Source organism: Penicillium citrinum (genome assembly GCF_028827155.1).
Source record: "Penicillium citrinum strain IBT 23319 chromosome Unknown utg000003l:1.0-4596430.0:1.0-4598250.0, whole genome shotgun sequence".
Taxonomy (NCBI): domain Eukaryota; kingdom Fungi; phylum Ascomycota; class Eurotiomycetes; order Eurotiales; family Aspergillaceae; genus Penicillium; species Penicillium citrinum.
The window spans coordinates 4,065,523-4,088,579 of NW_026622688.1; the positions used below are offsets into that span (position 1 = coordinate 4,065,523).

At 47.6% G+C, this 23,057-nt stretch overlaps 10 protein-coding genes across 10 annotated transcripts; 3 read left to right on the top strand and 7 right to left on the bottom strand.

Moving 5' to 3' along the window:
• Nucleotides 1-409: 409 nt before the first annotated feature.
• prs2 (proteasome core particle subunit alpha 1) lies at nucleotides 410-1,569 on the bottom strand (the record flags this gene model as incomplete). The annotated part of the gene is made up of 5 exons (XM_056643673.1): nucleotides 410-793; nucleotides 939-1,151; nucleotides 1,213-1,307; nucleotides 1,407-1,469; nucleotides 1,563-1,569. 5 exons carry the CDS (start codon nucleotides 1,567-1,569, stop codon nucleotides 410-412), a joined length of 762 nt encoding a protein of 253 aa, XP_056503085.1.
• Nucleotides 1,570-2,091: 522 nt separating this feature from the next.
• N7469_004754 (WKF domain-containing protein) lies at nucleotides 2,092-3,255 on the bottom strand (the record flags this gene model as incomplete). The annotated part of the gene is made up of 1 exon (XM_056643674.1): nucleotides 2,092-3,255. One exon carries the CDS (start codon nucleotides 3,253-3,255, stop codon nucleotides 2,092-2,094), a length of 1,164 nt encoding a protein of 387 aa, XP_056503086.1.
• A 423-nt stretch (nucleotides 3,256-3,678) lies between these two features.
• Nucleotides 3,679-6,782, bottom strand: N7469_004755 (tubulin gamma complex associated family protein; the record flags this gene model as incomplete). Its single annotated transcript, XM_056643675.1, has 2 exons — nucleotides 3,679-5,492; nucleotides 5,555-6,782. The coding sequence occupies 2 exons, from the start codon at nucleotides 6,780-6,782 to the stop codon at nucleotides 3,679-3,681; spliced, it is 3,042 nt and encodes a 1,013-aa protein (XP_056503087.1).
• Nucleotides 6,783-7,773: 991 nt separating this feature from the next.
• Nucleotides 7,774-9,773, bottom strand: atfA (bZIP transcription factor atfA; the record flags this gene model as incomplete). The annotated part of the gene is made up of 3 exons (XM_056643676.1): nucleotides 7,774-8,080; nucleotides 8,149-9,196; nucleotides 9,710-9,773. 3 exons carry the CDS (start codon nucleotides 9,771-9,773, stop codon nucleotides 7,774-7,776), a joined length of 1,419 nt encoding a protein of 472 aa, XP_056503088.1.
• A 1,349-nt stretch (nucleotides 9,774-11,122) lies between these two features.
• On the bottom strand, nucleotides 11,123-11,493 carry N7469_004757 (uncharacterized protein; the record flags this gene model as incomplete). The annotated part of the gene is made up of 3 exons (XM_056643677.1): nucleotides 11,123-11,144; nucleotides 11,200-11,243; nucleotides 11,311-11,493. 3 exons carry the CDS (start codon nucleotides 11,491-11,493, stop codon nucleotides 11,123-11,125), a joined length of 249 nt encoding a protein of 82 aa, XP_056503089.1.
• A 3,308-nt stretch (nucleotides 11,494-14,801) lies between these two features.
• Nucleotides 14,802-16,085, top strand: N7469_004758 (asparaginase ahrA; the record flags this gene model as incomplete). Its single annotated transcript, XM_056643678.1, has 3 exons — nucleotides 14,802-14,979; nucleotides 15,044-15,744; nucleotides 15,816-16,085. 3 exons carry the CDS (start codon nucleotides 14,802-14,804, stop codon nucleotides 16,083-16,085), a joined length of 1,149 nt encoding a protein of 382 aa, XP_056503090.1.
• Nucleotides 16,086-16,401: 316 nt separating this feature from the next.
• N7469_004759 (uncharacterized protein) lies at nucleotides 16,402-16,752 on the bottom strand (the record flags this gene model as incomplete). Its single annotated transcript, XM_056643679.1, has 1 exon — nucleotides 16,402-16,752. The coding sequence occupies one exon, from the start codon at nucleotides 16,750-16,752 to the stop codon at nucleotides 16,402-16,404; it is 351 nt and encodes a 116-aa protein (XP_056503091.1).
• Nucleotides 16,753-18,349: 1,597 nt separating this feature from the next.
• N7469_004760 (RING finger domain protein) lies at nucleotides 18,350-19,846 on the top strand (the record flags this gene model as incomplete). Its single annotated transcript, XM_056643680.1, has 1 exon — nucleotides 18,350-19,846. The coding sequence occupies one exon, from the start codon at nucleotides 18,350-18,352 to the stop codon at nucleotides 19,844-19,846; it is 1,497 nt and encodes a 498-aa protein (XP_056503092.1).
• Nucleotides 19,847-20,397: 551 nt separating this feature from the next.
• Nucleotides 20,398-21,095, top strand: N7469_004761 (mitochondrial 54S ribosomal protein mL40; the record flags this gene model as incomplete). The annotated part of the gene is made up of 2 exons (XM_056643681.1): nucleotides 20,398-20,626; nucleotides 20,752-21,095. The coding sequence occupies 2 exons, from the start codon at nucleotides 20,398-20,400 to the stop codon at nucleotides 21,093-21,095; spliced, it is 573 nt and encodes a 190-aa protein (XP_056503093.1).
• A 734-nt stretch (nucleotides 21,096-21,829) lies between these two features.
• rho2 (uncharacterized protein) lies at nucleotides 21,830-22,822 on the bottom strand (the record flags this gene model as incomplete). Its single annotated transcript, XM_056643682.1, has 4 exons — nucleotides 21,830-22,117; nucleotides 22,176-22,367; nucleotides 22,494-22,572; nucleotides 22,785-22,822. 4 exons carry the CDS (start codon nucleotides 22,820-22,822, stop codon nucleotides 21,830-21,832), a joined length of 597 nt encoding a protein of 198 aa, XP_056503094.1.
• Between the last annotated feature and the right edge of the window lie 235 nt (nucleotides 22,823-23,057).

Sequence of the window (23,057 nt, forward strand, 5' to 3'; positions counted from 1 at the left end):
CAAGTATCAGGTAGGGGTTCTTCACCTAAGGTAGGAAGTTCTAAGTAGTTCTTTGGTTCTTCAGGTCCTCACTGGTGCGTAACAGACGTTGTTGAAACTGAAGCCTTGCAGAATTGTCGATTGTCTAATCATCAATCACCCCTGGTGATCCTTGTTTTGACCCTTGAAATATCACATTATGCACTACAAGTATGCTTGGGGAAAGCAAAAAAGATCTGCATCAACATCAATTTGAATCTCTGGGACAGCAAATAAGAGATGGGGGGAAAATATATCAAATAATCATCCGGAGTACTAGGTACCTACAAGCCAGGGTATATGCCCTGGAGAAACCTCAAAAGGGATTGGCGCAGAACATTTCTGATCCAAATTTGGTCTATCACTCCTATTTCCGTGGTGCACAACCCGCTTAGTCCTTCTCTGCTATGGCCTGCAGCCGTTCATCGATCTCCTCCTCTGTCAAGGCACGGAACCCTGTCGTAGTACCCTCGCCATCGACCTCTGGGCCACCCACAATGCCAATCTCTAGCTCATGCTTCTTGAAATCGACGCTCAGTACGTTGCTCAGGGCAGTGATACCCAGCTCCACCACTTCCTCCCAGTTACCTGCAGCAGCATCCTTGTTCTTCAGCTTCTTCTCCAGGTAGTTCAGCGCCTCCTGTTGCTTGGGGCCCGAGGCAGTGGCCTTGTATCCGACGTAGTATCCAGCTGGATCACACTTGTAGAGTTGGGGACCGTTCTCGTCATCGACAGAGATAAGGGTTGTTGCCACACCAAGTGGCCGCATGTAAGCCTGTCAATCGTTAGTATATCTGGGAGCTCTCTCGAAGAAAACACTACCCGCATCACCGATTCAACACATTCAATCCATGGGTGGCTCACGGATCAACGGCCGGCAGGACAAATGACAGATAACGGGCTGGGGAAGTGAGACATACTCGTTGTGTGTAGACCTGGTTGATATTCGCCAATCGCTTCGCCAGCACATCACAAGGCATCTCGTATCCGAACTTGTATCGGAATTCAGCTGCCTCACCACGGGCTCGATCAACGGATGCCCGCGCATCTGCTATCGAGCCAGTCATCACACAGCCCACCGAGGGCGAGATTTTGAAGACATGTGAAACTGAGGACGGATCGATGAGTTTGTCCTGAAGAAAAGCCGGGTCAGCATGTGACTTTGGAACGAGGGTCAGAATGATCAAGTCATACAGCAACTTTCTTCTGAGAGAGAACGACAGCACAGTCTTTCCCGCGAACACCGATGGAGGTGATGTTGGCAGAGGTGATGGCCTTGAAAGCATATTCTAAGGAACGAAGGTTGGTCAGCGGTTATCACGGAGACGTCGTCGAGAGCCAGGATGGGCGGGACACCCTAGGGCCACAAGAAAAGGTGGTAATCGTACCGACTTGATACAATCGACCTTGATCAGAGAAGATCGTAATGTGTCTATCGTAGCCTGCGCTTCCTGATGCGGAGAAGATGAGAGTCAGTCGGGATTGAGGTCATTGGGGGCTGGTGGGTGCCAGCGCGGGGGTGGGAGGATTGGCTCGACTCATACCAGACATGATGGTAGTTTCTTATATGTACTAGGGAATAGAGTTGGATTGGCCGGATTGAAGATGGACAAGAGAGAGTTGGGAGATTGGATGGAGGTGAGGTTTAGCAGTGCTGTGAGTGACGCGCGCCAGCGGTGCCTTGAGCTCCAAGCTTGAGCTTTCACCGCCTTTGCCTTTACCTTCGCCGCAACGAAGTTGATATACTCACTTGGACGTTTTCAATTCTACGAACATCTTTGTTTTAGATACCTATCTAGGTACTTAAAACAATGAGGATTACTTGTACACAGGTGATTGGAAGAAGGTGAGTAGAGGTTTTTGAAGATAAAGTGGCGATGACATTGATTAGTACTACCCAGATAACAAGCCAGACATCGATGCATTTACTTGCTGACTAGAGCAGGACCAAAATCCCCATTTGCAATTTTTATATTCATAAATGATGAAAAAAGATAATAGTATACATAGTCATGCTGCTATGGTATAGATGCAAAGATGCAATTTTCAAGACAACAAGAAGACACCCACAGCTCAGTCACTATCACTACCACTCTCACTGCTCGAGATTTCAATCTGAGCGGTTCTCACCTTACGCTTCTGCTTCTTTTTGTTCTTGCTTGGTGCAGGCGTCTCTGGCTCTTTAGGCTCAGTGACTACCGGCGTGGCCTTGGCCTTGGTCTTTGAAGCCTTCTTGGTGGCGAGAGTCTCGTCGCTGTCGCCGCTGGAAGAGTCGCTATCACTATCACTTTCACTGCTTGAAATATCGACAACGACCGTTCTGTTCTTTCGCTTCTTTTGTGGCGGGGGCTCTTGCTTTTGCGGGGGTGCAGGTCTCTGGCCAATGTATAATTTACCCGTGACAGCGAAGAAGACAAGCTCCGCCCGCTGTCTTTTCTGAAGGCGTTTGCCGGTCTCGTCGTCGAATTGAGCAACAGCATCCGTGGCATTGATATCTTCCTTATCTGCAGTCAGGGACTCCCTGAATCCTTCCACGGTCTTCTGGTACTCTTCATTGGCTTCGACTTCTTTATCAACAGACATGACGTCTGCTGCACCCTGACTTAAACGCATCTTCGACGCCTCGCCCTTCAGTCCCTGTAGATAGGCCAGAAGAGCGACGTTGTAGGCTGAAGGCACGTGCTCTAATGAGTAGAGATGTCTGAAGATGTTCGTTTCGCGGTTCTTTTGAAATTTCCACGATGCTCGGTCCCGATGATACCAGCTAAGATATGAGAGGATAGGCGTCTCGTGAATTTGCGGAGTAGTACCGGACTTCCGCTCCTTCTTTTTCTCACGCTTGCGCTTCTTCATCTCTTCGAGGGCTTTCTCGCCCTCTTTGTTTCCGGAGTCCTCCATAGCCGTGTCAGAATCCTTGCCATTGTCGACCTCCGCTTCGTCCCCCGCATCATTGTCGCTCTCAGTCGAGGCTTCGCCGTCTTCCGTTTTCGTGCCTGGTCCAAAAGAAACGCGCTTCTTTGTCTTTTTCTTCTTTTCCGAAGATTCCTCGTCACTGTCGTCATATCTGCGCTTCTTTTTCTTCTTCAATTCGCCATCATCTGTTTCATCGGATGTCTTGCGCTTCTTCTTGTCTTTGGACTCTGACTTGTCGGACTTGCGTTTTGTCTTTTCCACGACGTCTTCGCTTTTGAGCTTGGAGGCTGGCTTCGGCGACTCCTCTACGGCGCGTTTCACCATCTTCCACGCTGTTGCTGCGATGAGCAGAAGTGTGATGGGAATTAATCGGTAATTTGAGAAGTTCGACTCCCAATTCGAGTATCGCAATCTCGTTGAGGACTAAAAGCTTTGCCCCGAAAAGTTGCGCACCGAGGCGGCGTCGACTTTTTTCTGCCGGGTCCACAGGGCGGTCCCGATAAGGTTCCAAGTGTATATCTATCTACTATGTACCCTACATAGTAGAACCGTAGGGTACGGTTCATGGGCTTTGAATAGTAGCACAGAATTAAAACTATGCAACCTGTTTGGATATATGAAATCATTTCTCAGTTTATGTTACAATTATAGTAGAGTGGTTCTAAGGAGTACATTGATTTTGGCGCACCTCACAATCAACAAAATCGTGGATTCGTCTCACATTATGATAATAGCCTAGCATACTATTTAGTCTCGGCGAGCTTCCTTCGCGGCACTAGACTCTGTCCCTGAATCAGCATTTGCGGAAGCAGTGGCACCAGCAGCTTTCCTCTTCACTCTTTCTCGCTCTTTTTCTTTCTCCTTTTCCTTGTCTCGGGAACTAGACGTTGGCTTCCGTCGGTTTGGACGAACAGGATCATAGACATCATTGAAGTTCATCACTACACCAAGGAAGCGCATATCCACATCAGGTTGGTAAGCAAGATCACCCAAGAGGATATTGAGCCGTGATTTGAATTCGGCGGAAAGTTCACGAAGTCGGGTACGCAGGGTGGGAAGCATTTGATCATCGTTCATGTTGGGACCGTCGAGGGAGTAAGGAGTTGAAATTCCATCGACGCCTGCACTTTCAGGTCTGATATCTGGAGTGGACGCGATAGATGCACCACCGCGGCTGTTCGAGCGATGGGGACGAACATCGCGGTCTGTGACGCCCCAACGGCCCTGCGCGGTACGTGTCTCGATCTTGGCCATGAGTTCTTGTCGACGAGTAAACTCGGCGACAGAAAATGAATACAGGCCATCAACTGCATCTTTATAGGCGAGCATAATCTTGAGTATTTGGTGCAGCTGGGAAAGGAAGCTTTCCTCTGGTTGTTTGGCGGATGTCGATGTTGAAGCACCATATCGCGATGTGGAGGTAGAGCCTAACAGGCCCTTATGAGTGATGGAGTTGAGATATTTGTTGTGTGCATCAATCAGGTCGCCAAGGGTGCAATCTGGTTTTGACATCTCATTCTGTAGCTGGTCCCAGCTAGACTCAATCACTTCGAAGAGGATATAATATTGGAGCTGACAGACAAAGTGTATCATTTCAGCGATAGCACATCTCGCGCGCTTCCAATCTGGTCCAAGTGTGTCTTCCACATTACCCAACACCCCTCGTGCGCCAGTCATACATCTGCGCCAGGTACTACCCAGAGCAAATTCAACTCGTTTCACGCGCCACAAGAAGTTGAAGACTTTGAGATATTGCCTCGACCCCCAAGGTGTGATGACCACATCCACTGGAGCGTCAATCTTGTATTCAAGCGTAAAGCAGTCCCAGCCAATTTCACCGTGGCTGAGCTCAAGCATTCGCGCATCCAGCCGTCGAAGCACATCTGCAGAGTCATATTGTGCATTTGAGGCACGGATAGCGTGCTCAAGCTGGGCAGTGAGCGTATGTCGGTATTGCGAGTTCGCGGGACGATCCAAATTCGAAGCCAATGACTCCATCAGCAACGCTATGAAGTCACCCTGACCCAGCAGAAGATATTTCTTCAAAGCTCTCAGGTGATCGAAGAGTTTGAATTTGTGATCCATGAGATGTATAAGTCGCGCCATTGTTGTCTTGTAGGCCTGGTCAATCGAGGACTCCAAAGTATCCGTATCACCATATTTCAGCTCCTTAGAAGCCTCTTTGGAATACGCTTCCACCCACGCAGAATCCTCACAGCCGGTCCGGATGAAGTTCAATGACTTTCCAATGAGGAAGACCTTTTCTGCGAATTCACGGGTTACAATTGAAGGGATAAGCTCATCTACCAGCTTATACTTGTGCTCCCAGACGCTCGTGGCAATTCCTCGAGGGTCAGTGCTGGGTCGAAACTCTGGTTCATCGACAAAAAACTCCTTGTACGGATCTGAAAGCTCCCCATCGTAGATCCATAACTGAAGCATATCGTAGAAGGGGCGAGTGACATGAGCCAGGAGCTTCTCGGCAAAAGCACTGACGAAGGGATCTCCATGTGAAGTCGAAAACCCATGTATCAGAGAAATCAATTGGCCGCCCTTCTTATCTGAATATTATATTAGTACAAGCTGTTACATGTAGGGCTGTCTACCTCGATGATTCACTCACCGCGAGATTCTTCAACAATCAAACTCATGAGTCGAAGTGCCATCGTTGCATCTCGCGTCCAAACCATGCACCGTTTCAAAGTAACACCTCCTTTGCGCACACCTTGCGGTTGGCTGCCATCTCCAATTGCGGCCAAGGCCTGTCTAATCTCCGCCTCAAGAGTGGCAACCAAGCCGAGGTATGAATGCAGTTCTTTGGAGATAGCCGCTCGTAAGCTTTGGTGAATCAACCCCTTGTTCGTCCCGTCACAAAATTCCGACAATTCTTTGTAAAGAAGACACGGTTCCGCCAAAGAATGAAGGAGAGATATGATAGGCGAAGGCAATGTCGGCGGAAGCTTCAAGACAGAAGCAGACTTGAACTGCAGATTCGAAGAAGACAGACCTTGTAGGTTGAACGGTAGGTCACGCAAAAGCCCTTGCTCAATTGACTCTTTCGATCGTGGATTACTAGGTGTCATTGTCGGTGATGCCGCACCTTGGCGATCATCATCGGTATCATAATTGCTCGCGCGGCTGGCTCTCCCCTCACGAGGCCGTTCTTCAGAGGCACGTGCAGTATATTCAACAGACTCCCGCTCGACATGTGAACCAGGTCTCTCTGGTTTAGACGAAAGCGGGATCTTTTGTGAAGCAGACGAACTAACAGCCGGGCCCTCATCCTCAGACTCGAATGCCCGCGAATGCGTCCCTCTTTGCGGGCGCGACGTCTCCCGTCCAAGCATATTTGACAAGTTCCCATCGTCCATCAACGGACTGCGACTCCGTTCACCACCATGTATTTCATCGTTTCCAGATAATTTGTAGAGAAGATATAAAATGCCCCATTTCTGCGAGAGCACGGGTTGTGTCAGGAGGCGGGAATATAGATTCGCGAAACGGACGGCCTTATCAGGACTGGGGTTTTCGCGTCGAAGCTTCCGCTTGATCAGATCCGGCGCGTTGTTGACGCTCTCTGTACCTGCAAGACTGCCTCGTCGTCCACCCAGTCCAGCGGGTGAACCGGGGTCTCCCGAATTAGTAGAGGCATATGCATCAATCGTGCGCCAGGCGCGTTCAAGTTGGGCATTGTGACGGTGTGATTCGGCCGCGGCGATGGCTTCTTCCTCGTCTGAGTAATCGTCGTAGTTCACGGAGGAGAGGGGAAGCGCGGGGGTTAACGAGTCGACCAGTTGGGAGAGGGCATCATCGATGCGACGTGGACGAGCGGTTTGTTTCGTGGTTGACATGATCTTGCCCCCCCGCCAATGGGCGATAGTTTTGGTGGACGTTGTTTTCCTCTGGCGGTATCGCGGTGGGCGCGGGTTTGTTGGGGTGAGATACTTCGTCGGGCAGCAGGTTAATAGTAGATATCGCGTCCGTTCACAATTAACTGGGTAAACAAGTGTCTCAATGGGAGTAGAGAGAATCGCTGGTGGAAGCGATGTTTGAGATGGGGTTCCCATGTACCAAATTGTTTGCGTCGTTTGACGCGCCCTTATCGACGTTATCGAATTTCCAGGTACGACCAGGGTTGAGCTAAGCTTAGATTGACTACATCTCGACTCCGCAGGGTTCCTTAAAAAGTAAAAATCTACAAATGACCAACATTTACAGCAACATCGTATTCGCGAGCGATATTCATTTGAATTGCGAAAGCCTTCCGTTCAAAAAAAAAAAAATTTAAAAAACGCAAACGAATACATAGCCATCCCTAACGCCATCCAGTTTCATGTATCACAAACATAAGCAACCCGTAGAGTGAACAAAAAAGCGAGAGCAGAAGGAAGATAGAAGAGAGAGAAAAAAAAGAACATGCACCCGCAAACCCATCAAGTATTAGACAAGTGAAAAGGAAAGAAGTTCTCTTAGTTGTTAAGAGAAGAGCATTAGGAAGAGAAGAGTGAAGGGGGTCGGGGAGGGAGAGAAAATACAGCTGGGAAAGTAAAGGAGAAGAAAGAACAAAAGCCATCGGAAAGCAGAACACACTGGAGTAGCCAGAAGAAACTCAGACGCCGACTTTGACGCGCCTTTCAAAGCCTGAAAATGAAATCCATCCGTTCCACATATCATTGGAACCGGCCCATCCATTTTTGAGTCGTGTGGATCATAAACACCTGTCCATGCCAAAAGGTTTCGGCAAGTTTATAGCCGAAAAGGGAATATCGTAAAACAAGAAGTTAAGATGGCCTCACAAAAGGATTGCATCAGCCGCAGCTTAACAGATGTTGGGAGAATAATTTAACGACGCATGCCCTGAGCGGGGATTGGGGCACCAGATTGCATGCCCATGTTATTAGGCATGTTATAACCATGAGGGTCATAGCCAGCTCCCATGCCGCTCATCATCATTGGTCCAAGGCCTTGGGCTTGAGAGACTGGGCAGTCTTTGTGAGCTAACAAAAGCGTCTTCAAGTTAACGATCTCTTCCCTCAATTGTGTGACCGTGGCAGTCAGAGCATCATTTTCAGTGGTGAAAAGCTCCACCTTGGCTTGAAGATTAGCCAGCCACTGCTTCTTACGTTGACGACACTTCAGGGCAGCAACACTATAATCCAGTCGCATTAGAAATCGATTCACAATTTTCTCAACAAAAATCAACAAAATTAGACTTACCGATTCCGCTCCAAGAAGTTTCGACGCTTTTCTTCATCTGTCATCTTTTTCGGGTCCATTTGCAATTTCGAATCCTCATCCTCGGAATCCATATCAGAGGGAGAATCTGTCTTGATCTTCTTGTTGGACCCCTTAGGAAGATCGTCTGCTTTGCGTCGGTTGTTTGCCGAGGCAGCCTTGGGAGCGTTCTTCTTTCCCTTGCCTTTGCCGGCTGGCTTAGCGAGTTCTTGATCAGATCCATCACCACTCATCTCACGAACGCCAGCGCCGTTAGCATTTTGCGATGCGCGTCGGGCAGCAGCCGAGCGGGTCTCATTTTGCAGGGCAGTTTGGTTCATCGGCATATTGTTAGCCTGGCCACCCTTAGCTAGCATGAACAGGCCGTTGGCGGCATCAGCGGCATCATGCTGAGTAAATTGATCATTCGCAGGTTGAGCACCCTTGGTATCCATGTTGGGCTTTTGATCTGGTTCGGGGGCGTTTGATGTAGGCCCACTGGAGTTCTTCTTAGCGGCCAAAGCGGTCCGATGGAATTCCATTGTCGACGGGGTAGCCCCGCCACTCTGAAGTTGTTGGAGGAGAGCTTGCGAGTTAGGACTAGGAGCAGGGAACATCGAACCTCCTCCTCCAGGGGTCAGTCCCGTCCGAAGGGAGGACTCGTTCGGGGTAGGGAAGCCGCGACCGATATTGTCGAAATAGTCATTGGAACCGGTCGGTCCGGGGAGCATCGCCGGGCTAAGAGGACCCGAGCGAAGAGAATTAGACCAGTTGTAGCCCCCGGACGAAGTTGCGCCAGGCAGGGCAGGCGAAGTCAAAGAAGCAACGGGCGGCAAAAGAGATTTGCCGGGTGTCTCGTTAGGGTTCCCGCCGAAAGATTGCTCGAAGGGATTTGGCTCCAGCGAGAAAGGGTTATGAACGGAGTTGAAGTAATCGGGAGTATCACTAGCAGTCGTCCCGGCAGCAGCTGGGCGTGGCGGCGGTGCCAATGATGTTTGGGGCTCGGCCCCAGCTTTTTGATCTTTGGTTTCCGAAGACGCGACCTGCGAGTCTGTTGGTGAAAACTGAAGTTAGCGATGCATGCGACCAGCGTACAAGTATACAAGCGCGCAAACAAAAAGGTACCAGTATGATTCCGAGGACGAGAAGGGGCGTTCATGGTGGAGGGTTGTTTAGAAGATCGATGACGCCAGTTGTGAGATCATCTCAACGGCAGAAGGGCAGGTGGCGTATTACCAATCCAGATGGAGAGGGAAAAGCCAAAAAAAAAAAACTTAAGTATAGATCACGCTCCCACTGCCAGCTCCTTTTTTTTTCCCCAACCGAGTAGAATCCCTTCACTCGGGGGAAATCAGGGGAATATACGGAGTATATTCAGAGATAATGAAGGGTATGGGGGAAATGATATTGCGACAAGACGCGAGTTGTGTATGAGGGGGTTGCGTTGATAAGGGAGGATGAGAGAGCGAAGTGAAAAAAAACGGCAAAAGGCAGGTGAGAGAAAAAAATATAATCGAGAATTCCAAAGGGCAAGAACGAGAAAAGAGAGCAAGCACGAACGAACCTTGGGAATTATTTTTCGAATCCATCGCGATTGAAGATGGAGCAGCAGCAACAGCAGCAGACATCTCGAAGCAGCAACTACGCGCTTGTCGTGGCTTGCAAAGTTGTGATGGCCCGAGAAGGTGCGAAGACGTCAGAGGAGAGGCCCAGAGGGGGGGGAATGACGCACATTTAGGGGGCAGGCGCGACCGACCCTTAGTAACACGGACAATGGACTCTCCCGGGTATCGTACCCGTAATTTCACCCTCCACACGAGTGTGTCCCTCTGGGAAAGTACCGGACCGTACTGTAACCGATGTAACGCGTGCCGAAGGCGGTTCGAATCAAGGAAAATCTCAGTCGAAGGGGGGGCTGGACTAGATTGGACTCTGGTTACGCGATCTGTGCCGGTCCGGACAGAACACATTTCTGTTATTACAGGATTTTAGTACTCTTGAAAAGCTATTCTATATTTGATATTTGTTGTATACTGTATATTCATTGCTTTAACTATGTCCCTCGAGTCTAATCTGATCTTTCCGTTGGTTCCCACCCTCGTGAAACTATAAACTAGCACTCTTATGTAGGTGTCCAAGACACTCCCTTGAGCGCAGGGCAGAGAGTGACCCTCCCATGGTGGGTCCCGTAATAGCGGAGCCTTTCACTCATCCGGCTAGATTGGCCACTCGTCATCGCCGCAATTGCGCGGGGAGGATTTTTCCCTTTTCTTTTCTTTTTCTCTTCTCTTCAAGTCTAGGGTGGTGTGGCAAATTCTGAATAGTCCATCTGACCATTCCCATTCTGCCCTGTCTGTCTTTCCATTCTTTGTCTCTTGTTTCTACTCGTTTCCCCCGGCAAAATCGATCTAGATAGCCAGACAGGGGACTCGCGTGCACGTTGAAGACAGTCGTGCTTGAATGATTTCACGATGACGACGACAGCATTCCAACTGGCTGTCGTAGCGGCTGGTGGATCCCGCTCACCTAATGCAGCCAATCATCGTAGCCTTTGTTTTGGCGGTGAACCCGGCTGATTAACCCGATGACGCAATATCAGTACCGAAAAATACACTACTGTACTCTGTAAATTACATGTTTGGGGCGGTTATGTCGGATCGGGAATGGCTTCGGAATAACCATTGTTCCTCATCTATACGACGACTACAGTAATACATACTATGTAGACAGAGTGCATAATACTGCCTGCTTGAAAAGGTCCAGTGAAATGAATAACAAAATGGCCATTTTGCATTGATAGAACTAAGCGAAAGATATGGCAGATGTCCAGGGTTAAGGACCAGTCTACCTCAAAAGAAATGAAGCAACACGATGAAAGAATATATAGTTGGACACAACAGAGTCATAGTAGCCCATATCTAAACCAGCCCAGCATCGCTGAGAGATCAAATCAGATTGGTTGATAGTGATTCATTGATCACTGAATGCAGGTGCAGACACTGTAGTTTTATTTAGCTTTGTAATACCAAGACAAACTAGATGGCATAAACTCACTTGTCGTCGGCGCAGTATCCGCCGGCTTTGCCCTCGCCAACGCACTGTGTTATGTTAGTTAAGATTGATTTTTTTTTCATTCTCTGGCTAAGAAAAAACCCAGGTACATACCTTGACCTGGCAGGCCTTGTCACCGCCAAAGGCACAGGTCCAGCCAGCGCGAGCGGCAAGCTTCTCAGTGCGGGCTTCGAGGTCATTCATGCGAGCCTCAAGGGGGTTGGGGTTGGGAGCAGCAATGGCCATGGTGGACAGAGCAAAGAAAGCAGCAGAGGTGATGATCTTGGAGAACTGCATTTTGATGGTGGTGGTTCTTGTGTTAGAAGAAGAGAAGGGAGAGTTGGTTTATCTTGTATATGGGATGTTTTGAAGCAGTGAATTGAGCTGATGATGGGGGTTATAGGGAGGACTCAGAGACAATATTTATACCTCTACCTCCTTCCATCATTACCTTGTCTTTTTGAATCTATCTATAGCAACTCGTGTTCTCAGTATGAGGGTTTTTTTGGCCTTCCTTGATCGCTCTTCGTATCAACCATTCTTATGCTGGGGAGATACTACCTCGTATCCCATCCTGCATCGATCTACATCTGTTGAAGCCATTGGAACCTCTTCTAAGTATCCATGGAGGAGGAATTGCCTCGATAGTGCCACTGGTATTCAGTGAGACTCGTCTTGGCCATGCGGGAATTAGGTAAATACGAGGTGATGTTGGGACAGGGATGCATAGATTTATGCTTGGCATTTTTTCGTACCTGAGCCTCTGCAGATCATACTAGGATCTATTATAGAGCTGACAGAATACGACGATATGCTGGGTCTTATGGGGTCTTGGATTATTGATCGTCCAAACTATGTTTGTTTTGGGGGGGTTATTCTGCGAGATTTTCTCCATAATGCCAATACCGAGTTGGCTGCAATTCTCACCAAGTACGGCGTTTCTGCTATCTCACTAAATTTGATAGGGCTTGGTCAGTTCTCCTCTGGGCTGTCTCTTAGCAATGACTGTACTTACATACAAAGTAGTACGTATCGAGACCACGCCAAGCCCAACATGGCGTTGCTTAGCATCGGGAGGCGTATGAACAATTGCATTGAGACAAAGTTTGAAGAACTGTAGGCGCCAAGAGGAAAAACGAACCCGGGTTGACGATCTTCGTATTCTGATATAAGGGGGCGGCTCAAAGAAGTAGAGTAACGGAGACTAACTAATCGTGGATGAGGAGATGTGGGGAGTGCCTTCAATGCCGACCGCGTCGATCGTCGATCGATGTTTGCCCTACACATGTGGACCAACCAGGGCCGCAGCTGATACGCGCTAATTTTAGATATCACACGGGTTTCTATATCAAGATACGACGCATTCTTTGATGGTCACTGCATGACTGAGTCCCTGCAGCTTTGACTGCGGGGAACCTTGGTATTCTACAAGTCGTGGGGAGCTTATCTGTGTTGGCATCGACTCACGGGTTGAGTATATCTTCGGAGTCGGGAGGTGCACCGAAACATAATCCACCGGAGGGTGCAAAGCCCGAATCAAAATTCTTGTAGTGAATATACCATGAGAATAATAAAATAGCATCCATAGACTCTTCTGATGTGGCCCTTGCCACCTTATTATTGTCATTCATCAAAATCACCATCCAGTATAATCCGATGCCTATCAACCGTATATCAGTAGGTACTGATATACGGTTTCTCGAAGTACACAGTTATTTGAATTTGTTTTTCCCCCCCAGATACCTGCATGTTGACCGTATTAGCATCTTCTGCAAATCGCACATTCCAAAGGTTTGGCCTTAGAGGGTTGAGGGTTGTCTCATGCTGCGTATCATGATTAGCTCGATTTCGTTCTTTGTCATGCTTAGGAAGAAGGTGTGGTATGGCGCCCGAGCAAATTGCTGGTGTATATCTGATTAATCGAGTATTTTGTATAGTGAAGAGATAGGCTTTTGTATATCACCTTTCCATTATGGTGTGATGAAAACACTTCAATATTACACTCTATTATTTGAGTTGGATCAGACAACCTAGTTATAACTAATCTACCATGTTACTCCAACAACTCAGCCATGGAAAAGACGGCCTGAGAGACCTCTCTTTCATATACACTTAAATGGATCGGTATTTCATCCAATTGGCAAGATGGCCGAGCGGTCTAAGGCGCACGGTTCAGGTTTACCTGATCCTCAGAGATCTACTATAGATTTCCGTGTCTCGAAAGGGGCGTGGGTTCGAATCCCACTCTTGTCATCTCTTTTTGCCTTTTTTTTCTCCACTAATTTAGTTATATTTTTTCAAGTCAAAAGATTTTCTGTGAGATTTCTAGTAACTCATGAGTGTAATCGGAATCTCGTCAAGTATCCACAGTCGTAGCTTATGATCCATGGATGCGTAACGTCGTTTAAATACTATATCTCTGGGATGTGTTTTTGTGTACCCGTACCCATGACAATACTCTTAATAATACTGGGACTCCCTAGGAGTATAGTATTACTGATGGGAACACTAATCGTACCCACGAACCGTGATGATGGTATCCATCTCCCATCCCTTGTTGATTCGGATGGAACAGTGAACAGCCCTGTTCATTAGCCCTGGAGGGCTAACCAACCCAAAGGTCCAAAGGCTCTTTTATATCAACTCACATACCTAATATATGTTCCAAAGTTACATTATCGGTAATGTATCGATACAAGAACATCCACGTTTCGGAGCTATATCGGTTCATGAAAAGCCACAAACAAGAAAGCTTGACAGGATAGTTAATATGATACAATGTTGCCTTATTGATCCATCAATATGGATCCATGGATAGTGCAGAGAATGCCTTTTTAAAGCTTTTCTCGAGATAGTTGGAGCAGCATAGCCAGATAGCATCACGATGTTTTTGCCCTGGTAGATTTGCAATCTTATTGGAATGCGTGGATTTTAAGCCACGTCCTAAGCATCTATCAATCTGTTATTAATCCAAACCTTAGTGTTGCGAACAGGGTCTATGGTACCTAAAGGCTACCTCAAATCGTGGCTTTTATCTTATCAAGATTATCGCTGTTCCGCGGCATGTACCCTACATGTAGTAGGGTATTATGCACGGAGTACATAGGAGGCCGCCCTGTCCTCCCACGGTGGCAGCCCGGCCCTGGCAGCCTGGGTGGCTGGGCACCTATAGAATCCCACTGGGATGCCGGTATCGGGTACTTATCATGCTCCACCCAGGACTCCAATCTGATGGTCGAGTAGAATACCATACAAGCCATAGAATACCTTACTATATCATAGTAATAGCTCAATCAATGGGCTTTTCTCTACATTAGGCAACTTCTTATCTCTTTGCTACTAGCCCCAAAGCATAAACTAAAGGTAGTGGAGAAACAGTAGTTGCTATCCCACCCCGCGTCTTGAAGCACTGATATGGTTGGCTTCTTATCTTCCTCTAGTAGATTCACAATTCCACGTAATAGGCAAACCGATAATTAGTGGTATATCGCGGATGTATGAAGTAGTACGATAAGATCACAAATTCCTTAAGAATGGCATAAATCGTTGACATGGATTAAATTGTCTCTAAGGTTGAACCCCAAGTCTGACCAAGCATTTCCACAATGGTGTCAATAAAGAGCTTCCTGATAACGTTGGCCACTCTTGCTTGTCAGAGTTCGGCATCGCCCTTGCTATATGGCCGTGGAGCCATTGGCACAGGGTTTGTTTTCACCAATGCGAATGGGTTGAATTTCACTCAGATGAATCATACCCTTCCTAATGTAACCATCTTTGCTACAGGTTCGTTTGGCCCCCTATATCCAATTCTGCGTTCAAATGCTAATATTTTCCTAACACCTCTTAGGAGGGACAATTGCAGGCTCAGATTCAAGCTCAACGGCAACAACAGGCTACACTTCTGGAGCGGTTGGCGTTCGTGCTCTAATCGATGCTGTTCCATCTATGCTCGACGTTGCAAATGTAGCGGGTGTTCAGACAGCAAATGTTGGAAGTGAAGATATCACCTCCGACATTCTAATTTCACTGTCAAAGCAGATCAATAAGCTTGTCTGCGACGATCCAACCATGGCTGGAGCAGTTGTCACTCATGGCACTGACACTTTGGAGGAAACTGCCTTTTTCCTCGACGCTACAATCAATTGTGGTAAACCCGTCATCATCGTTGGCGCCATGCGCCCTTCGACCGCCATCTCAGCCGATGGGCCCTTCAATCTCCTTGAGTCTGTTACAGTCGCAGCATCCCCGAAGGCCAAGAACCGCGGTGCCATGATCGTCATGAATGATCGCATCGCATCCGCCTACTACACGACCAAGACCAACGCCAATACCATTGATACGTTTAAAGCAATGGAAATGGGATTCCTAGGAGAGATGATCTCTAATACTCCATTCTTTTTCTACCCTCCCGTACAGCCGACGGGAAAGAAGAACTTCGATATTGCCAACGTCACGGAAATTCCGAGAGTTGATATCCTCTTCTCTTACGAGGATATGCACAATGACACCTTGTACAATGCCATCGATAGTGGCGCAAAGGGCATCGTGGTAGGTTACACTTTCACAATTGACATAAGCACATTTTCTGTGAATTTTGTTCAATAACTGACTAGTCGTAGATTGCAGGAGCTGGAGCAGGAGGCGTCACAACATCATTCAACTATGCTATTGAAGACGCTATCAATCGCCTTGGAATTCCAATTATTCAAAGTATGCGCACGGTCAATGGTGAGGTGCCATTGTCAGACGTCGACAGCAGCACTGCCACTCATATTGCCAGTGGATACTTGAACCCTCAAAAATCTCGTATATTACTGGGACTATTGCTGGCGAAGTCAAACAACATCACTGAGATTGCGTCGACATTTGCTCTAAACACAAATGCCTAGTCTTAACTTCTGAGAGAGAAGGTTGCAAGAAGAACAAATAACATATGGGCCGATCTTTGATTTGACTCCTACATACCCAGATAGGTAGTTACAAAAACATCGATATTAGCTGTAAATAATGAATAAACTCGCTGAACATTATTATTTTCTAATTTATTTCCTCTCTTGCCTAAATTGATGACAGTAAGACATAATAGTGTGATATGAGAGAAACTGGGAGATTGCAGAAGTAGTATTCTCCAAGCTGAATGACATAAAAGGCCTTGCACCAGTGTAATCTTGCTACACATAGCGGATACCTCCAGACAATCCCAATTTATTTCTTCTCCCAGCCGCCTTCGATATTCCCTTCGTCCGCAATATGATTGTATGGCTTATCGTATCGATTGTCCATATCTTTATTGTGCTCCTTTACATCTTGAGGTAGATCTTTACGGAGATGTCCTTCATGGTCGGCAATAGGCGACTGTCGACCATCGTGAAGCGTTGGTTCCGCCTTGTTGGAAGGGATTGGGTAGTTTGTCGACTGATCGCTCTTGTCCTTCTGGGCCTTGCCCTCGCCATTGGCATAGGCACGCCGACCGTAGATGGCGAAAGAAGGCCGGCCGAGAGTTAACAAAGAGACCGTGGACTGTAGCCTTGGTTGAAGCCTCATCGAAGATATCATTGTGCATGTAGAGGTAAGATGTCTGAGTATATTATTGAAGAAGTGACTAGCAGTAGTTACAAGGTGGGCCAGAGAAACTATTAAAGGCGACCTGAGCCGATCATCATTTCTACACTAACGTCATTAACCGGTTTGTGGAGAAGATGCCGCAGCTTGCTCATCAAAAGGATTCGTGGCTGTGAAAGGGTGGCACCGTGGATAGTCTATCAAAAGGCATTTCTTATCACCCTGTGATGTCATATTGATCCTCCCCGAGGTGATTGGATGGAATCACCAGCAAACTTGAACATATGTACTGTACTATGGAAATGTACATTTAGCAGTCTGAACTTGTCTATGGGAATTGATTTGCATTGAGGAATACGCCAGTACTGATGAGAATGGTAAATATATATGGATATGATGATCTTCGGGAACCATGCCTCAGAAGAAAAAGTATGTACGAACCACCTATACTACTAGTAAGAATTGAATCCTTTAACTCGTAGGTACGAAGAAAGCAGGTGATCTACAGAAAAGGAGAATAAAACAAAGTAGCGAAGAAACCCTTGATCATTTGTTTAACACATCATTCACTCGTGGCATGTAATGAGATTCATGCAGACAAACACGGTGTTGTTCAACAAAACACCGTTTCTTCACTCGTAATTATATTTATGACCTTAGACCTATCTCAGCAAGCATTTACAAAGGATGTTGGATCCTCATGCAAGGCGAAAGATCCATATTCCATTGTATGCTTTATAGATACAATGTAGCATATACTTGACTACACGTTATACTTGGGACGCACCCTTATATGAAAAGGGAGACGTGTCTACACTGGTTGCCAAAAATTTACCATTGAGATACCATTCTGGCATGGGGGAAATGATAAGTTGCAACTCTCAAAGCCTCAATGAGGGCTCGACATTCCACTTGTTGAAATCGTGCCCAAAAATTCTGCCGTATGTCAATCACCGGGACACTCCCAAGCCATCGATATCCCTTGAATGTAGAGTGGATTCGAGGGCTGACTATTTTTACTATGAATATACAAGTCAATCATCCTGAGGAAGTCGCGTTTGATCATGATTAGAGACAACCCAGACAAGTGATACAACTGTGGACTGCCAAGGGTTCCGTCGGGATGGATGAATGATCCGTAAAAGGGAATTCTCCAACTCCACTAGGGCTGAAGGATCTCGGCGAATACGATAAGGGATATTGGTGTGATATTTGCGTTCGCAATGTGTGCTATTGGTTTTAAACAGCAAAGGATGTAAAAGCACTGTGACTGCAATGACTGTCACATATAAGCATCCCGGGTCGATTGTTGATTGTGGTGCTTTGCTGCATGCGACACTTTCTTCCAGCCTTCTGACGTGATCAGCACGTGATCTAACAACAGCCGCGGGCCGCAACCGAAAGGCGAACTCTCCACCTTCTACAGCGGAGCTGTTTCTTTCAAGGATCATGTTCTTTCTGCTTCGTCTTTGTATTTGATGGCTACTTATGAAAGATGTTGAATCATATTCACTTCTGAGTGAAGCCTCGAAAAAACGTTTCTAAAATCTATCTCATCTTCTTCAATCACAACACTACTATCTTCTCCACCATGGCTTCCCTCCCCGGATTCTCCGCCACTGGGAGGCCGAGAGCGCCTGACGGCACCACAACTGCGAACCCCGACTCAGATTCAAGTTTTGAATGTGTAGATACCCAAACAGAGCAGACAGATGATTCGGGGACCGTATTTCTCAACAAAGACGCCTCTACCTCAGAAACCGCAACCGAAGTGACAGACAAAGGCGCCGGCCGATCACATCCCGCCGAAACCACCCAGGAAGAACCGCGCAAGTGCTGGATATGCTATACCGATGAAACGGAAGACTCGCCTTTGAACTCGGAATGGAGATCACCCTGTCCTTGTGCCTTAACGGCCCATGAGGCATGCTTGCTCGACTGGCTCGCGGATCTAGAGAATCCTCGATCGCGAAGGCGAAATGGGACCAGCGGCAAAATGGTCTGCCCGCAATGCAAGACCGATATCATCGTTACGCGACCGCGCAGCTACATCGTGGATATATTGCGTCTGGTTGAGAGGGTGGCGGGGCGAATGGTACTCCCGGGCATGGTTTTCACAGTCGCCGGAACTGTATGGGCTGGGTGCTGCGCCCATGGAGCCTATTCAATGTATCTTGTGTTTGGTTCCGATGAAGCCAGAAAGATACTCGAAGACAGTGTGGATGGCCCTTGGAATCCTGGAATGAATATTGGTCTACCTCTTATCCCATTGGTATTGATCTTCTCACGTACTCGTTATGCTGAAGGTCTTCTACCGGCGATTCCCGTTCTTTTCTTCGCTTCACACAACCCAGGCCAGGAGCCCGATTTCGACCTTTGGCCTCCAACCCCCGCAATGACATTTGCGGCGCTTCCATACGTGAAAAGCTTTTATGGCGCTCTTTATGATCGTCTCTTTGGTGGCCTTGAGAAGAAATGGATTGCAGAGGTGCAGCCTCGCGCGGCGGAGGAGATTATGGATGAAGTTCAACAACAGGACCAGGCGGAGGGGCTGGGTCGGTTTGGCGACAACGCTAATGGTCAAATACTCATGGAGATTGATCTTGAATTGCAGGTAGGAATGGGCGACGATGACGACCCGCTTGAAGCTCCAGCTCTTCCTGCCGCCGATAATCAAGATGGCGCTGACGAAGCTGCCCAGGATGGACAGGCGCAAGGCCAGAACGGAGGGCAGAACGGTCAAGGTCTCGGCCTCGGGCGACGCCAAAACGATATCATTCACGATACAAGCAGTCTTGCCGATATTGTTCTCGGCGCTCTTGTATTCCCAGCTATTTCGGCATCAATGGGCGGTCTTTTGAAATATGCTCTGCCCAAGGCATGGACATCACCTTCCTCTATCCTGGAACGTGGCCGCCCAGGACTTCTCCAGACTCGCTGGGGGCGAAGTGTTGTAGGAGGCTGTGTCTTTGTCATGCTGAAAGACGCACTCGTTCTATACTGTCGGTGGAAGCTAGCACAGACACACCGACGACGCAAGGTTTTGGATTATGATCGTGCCAAGAAGCATGTTAAAGGGAAGCGGTAAATTCTGACCCGTTGGCTGGACTACTAAGAAGTCATCTATTCCCCCCCCCCCTTTTTTTTGGAGCTTGATTTTATGTCATTGGTTGCATTCCACGGCGTTTGAGGTGATTCGTGTTGATTTGGTGGCAGCCCTAGCCACTTATTAGCAGATGTACAAACCAGCTATCTCACACTTCATGCCGCTGTACAGCGGATGTGGCATCTTTAAAACGGCACATATAGTTAGTTATTCATGGAGGGTTTTTTAAGGCATTGCCTCATCTTAAAAAAGGACTATTCCAAATTTAGAGTCTTAAGATTAATGTGTTCTTTCCCTATAGATTTGAGCTTACATGCCACACCTGAGGGAATCAGTGTAGCGAAATATACTTTCATTTATGCTGTACTAAGTGGCCTAATCGTAAAACGAACGTTGACTGCACTAAGAAGTCCTCCAATATCGCGATATAAGCGCGCGGCTAAATAAAGGCGGCGTGATTCTGCCATCAGGGAATTCAATTATTCCTCCCCGTACTCCTCCCGCGTCTCTTGCAACTACCATACACCAACAGAATGCGGTCTCTATCACCAGCTCTTGCGTCCCTCGCAAATGTCTTCCGTATCCCCATGTCGCTGAATCCCGTGCGCCCGACGGTCAGCCGGGTGTGCCATGAGACGCTCGCTCGACAAACTTCACAACCTAGCCCAATTACCGCAGCTGTGCAACAATCGGCCCCGTTCTCATCGACCAGCGCCCTAGCAAAGCGAAAGGGCAAGGGAAACACTGTTGACAAGAGAATCAGTATGTTCACCCCATAACTTGGACTGTACGCGCGGTCTCAATTCCATCTTCAATGCTCCATCATGCCCTGGATCCCGGCACACTCCAGATTGAGAACAAAATCGAATCTAACAATCACTCTCTAGCTCTCATCCGTTATTTCCTTCACCACCCTCTCACCCCCCGCCCTCTTCGCTTCTCTCGTAATCGCTACCTGCGCCATTGGACAATTCACCGCGCCTGGCAACTCTTCCAGGCGAAGCAGCGCCGCCAGCAAGAATTGGAGTTGGAGCGTCAGTACCAGAGCATGCAGGCTGCGTGTGAGGAGCTGCGTACTGCCGCCGGAGATGGCGGTAGATTATTCCGCAAATCGATGAACAAGAAGGGAATCTTCACTGATTTGTTCCCCATTGAATATGGTCGTATGCAGACCGACTACCCCCCGGCCGAGGGATGGAATCACGACTGGAAGCGACCTGACAAAAAATAGAGGGCTGGAAGTCTGATTTGTTGTGAGGCTTGTGTTAGTGTGGTGGCATCTGCTGTCGAATGATCAACCGCAGCAATTCTGTATCATTTGGCGCTGTGTATTATAGGCATTTTTCTATTTCTCCACGAGAGCATTGAGCTGTTTCTCTGGAAGTCTACATTTATATAACTTTATCTTGCGGTAAATTACAATTGGATCAAAAATTATACAGAATAAACTACAAATTCCAGTAAGGTGTTAAATGGATTATGAAGCCCGAGAGGTCAAGGCAATAGACACAGTGCATTGAAAAGGGCTTGAAAAGAGACAAGAGATACTACAGGATGAGAAGCGAAAGTAGAAGGGAGTGACCGGTGCGATGCTCGGGGAATAGACAAGAGATGGATATCCGGTGTTGCACGTGCATGAGAATGCAGGGAAAAAAAAACGAAATGAGGTAAAGGCAAGACATGAAGAATGTACTCCGAGAGAAAATAGACACGTTCGGAACAGCCAGTGAATAAAAGGCGAATACTGTAACCGGAGCGAAAAAGACAAATAATATCAGACCAGAACAACAACAATCCAAACGCCAGTAATGCATGATACAATGAAGAAACCATTGGTGCGCAACAGGCTGGCAATTTGCTTGCACTAAGAAGCGCATCCACTGAGTAACTCCAAGTTGAGAGACAACCGAACGCTGGGCTGGAAAACGAAATCGCAATGTGTCACACGTTCTCGTCGTCAGATCGTTATAGAACCACACAGCAGGAACTTTTGCGCTTATCAAAGGTGAGCAGCGCGGCTCGAGTAGCCGCTTCGAACACGTCATCCACGCCCTCGCCTGTCAAGGAAGAGCACTCGAGATATTTGCGAGCGCCGACTTGGGACCCCGTATCGTTTCCTTCTTTAGTCGTCACGAATTTGAGTGACTTCTTGCGCATCTCTTCGATAGCAAGAGGGTCTTCACGGAGATCCTTCTTCAGACCAACCAGAATAATTGGCACACCCGGACACCGTTCATTAGCTTCTTCAATCCACTATCACCGGGGTTAGTAAGTGAAATAAATGGTAATGTTTAGAGGTTAGGCGACCAACCTTGTGCTTAACGTTCTCTAGAGAATCTGGCGTATCCACAGAGAATCCGATAAGAAGAACATGCGCTTTGGAGTATGCGAGAGGTCGCAAACGCTCGTAATCTTCTTGTCCAGCTGTATCCCATAGAGCTAGTTGAACTGAGCGACCATCGACCCGGCAATCAGTCACATAGTTCTCAAATACTGTTGGCACCTGAAATATGAACGGTCAGAATGGTACGGCAGATGTGTTCTAGGTCAATTTGACTAACATAGTGCTGCGAAATCATTGATTAGTTAAGGTCGTTTTTGGAGGTAGTTCAGAGGCGGGATAACTCACTGTAGGAAAGTAACCAAGGGTGAAAACACTCAGCAGACTCGTTTTTCCACATGCACCATCGCCAATTATCACCAACTTCCTGTATGCGCAAACAAAGAATTAGTATGCTGTCTCGAGTATTTGTATATGCGCAAGTCTGTAACGGGATGAAAATGGCCTCATTTTTCTTTCGAGGAATCTTGAGACCACGGTGATCCCAAGCGATGCAAGATTGCTGTCCTGCAATTGGGTATGAGGGGGTATGAGGGGGTATGACAAGTCGTAGGAAAGAAGCATAGTAGCCGCACATACCTCCGCATAACATTATCATCATTTTGCTGTTGAGCCATGATTTTGGATGTGGATTATCTGTCGTATATGCTGGAAGCGGAAAAGGTAGAAATTAAGTATGAGCAGGGAGTAGGTCGCCTGGAAGTAGGTCGAAGGAGCGATGATCAAGCTGATAGCCTGAGTCGCGAACAGGGAAGCCAGCAGGGATTCTGGCCACAATACAAGATTTTCCCGCCCAATCGACGACAAGGGGCAGCTGGAGAAGGGTGGCCTGAATGCAGTGGCCTATGATGC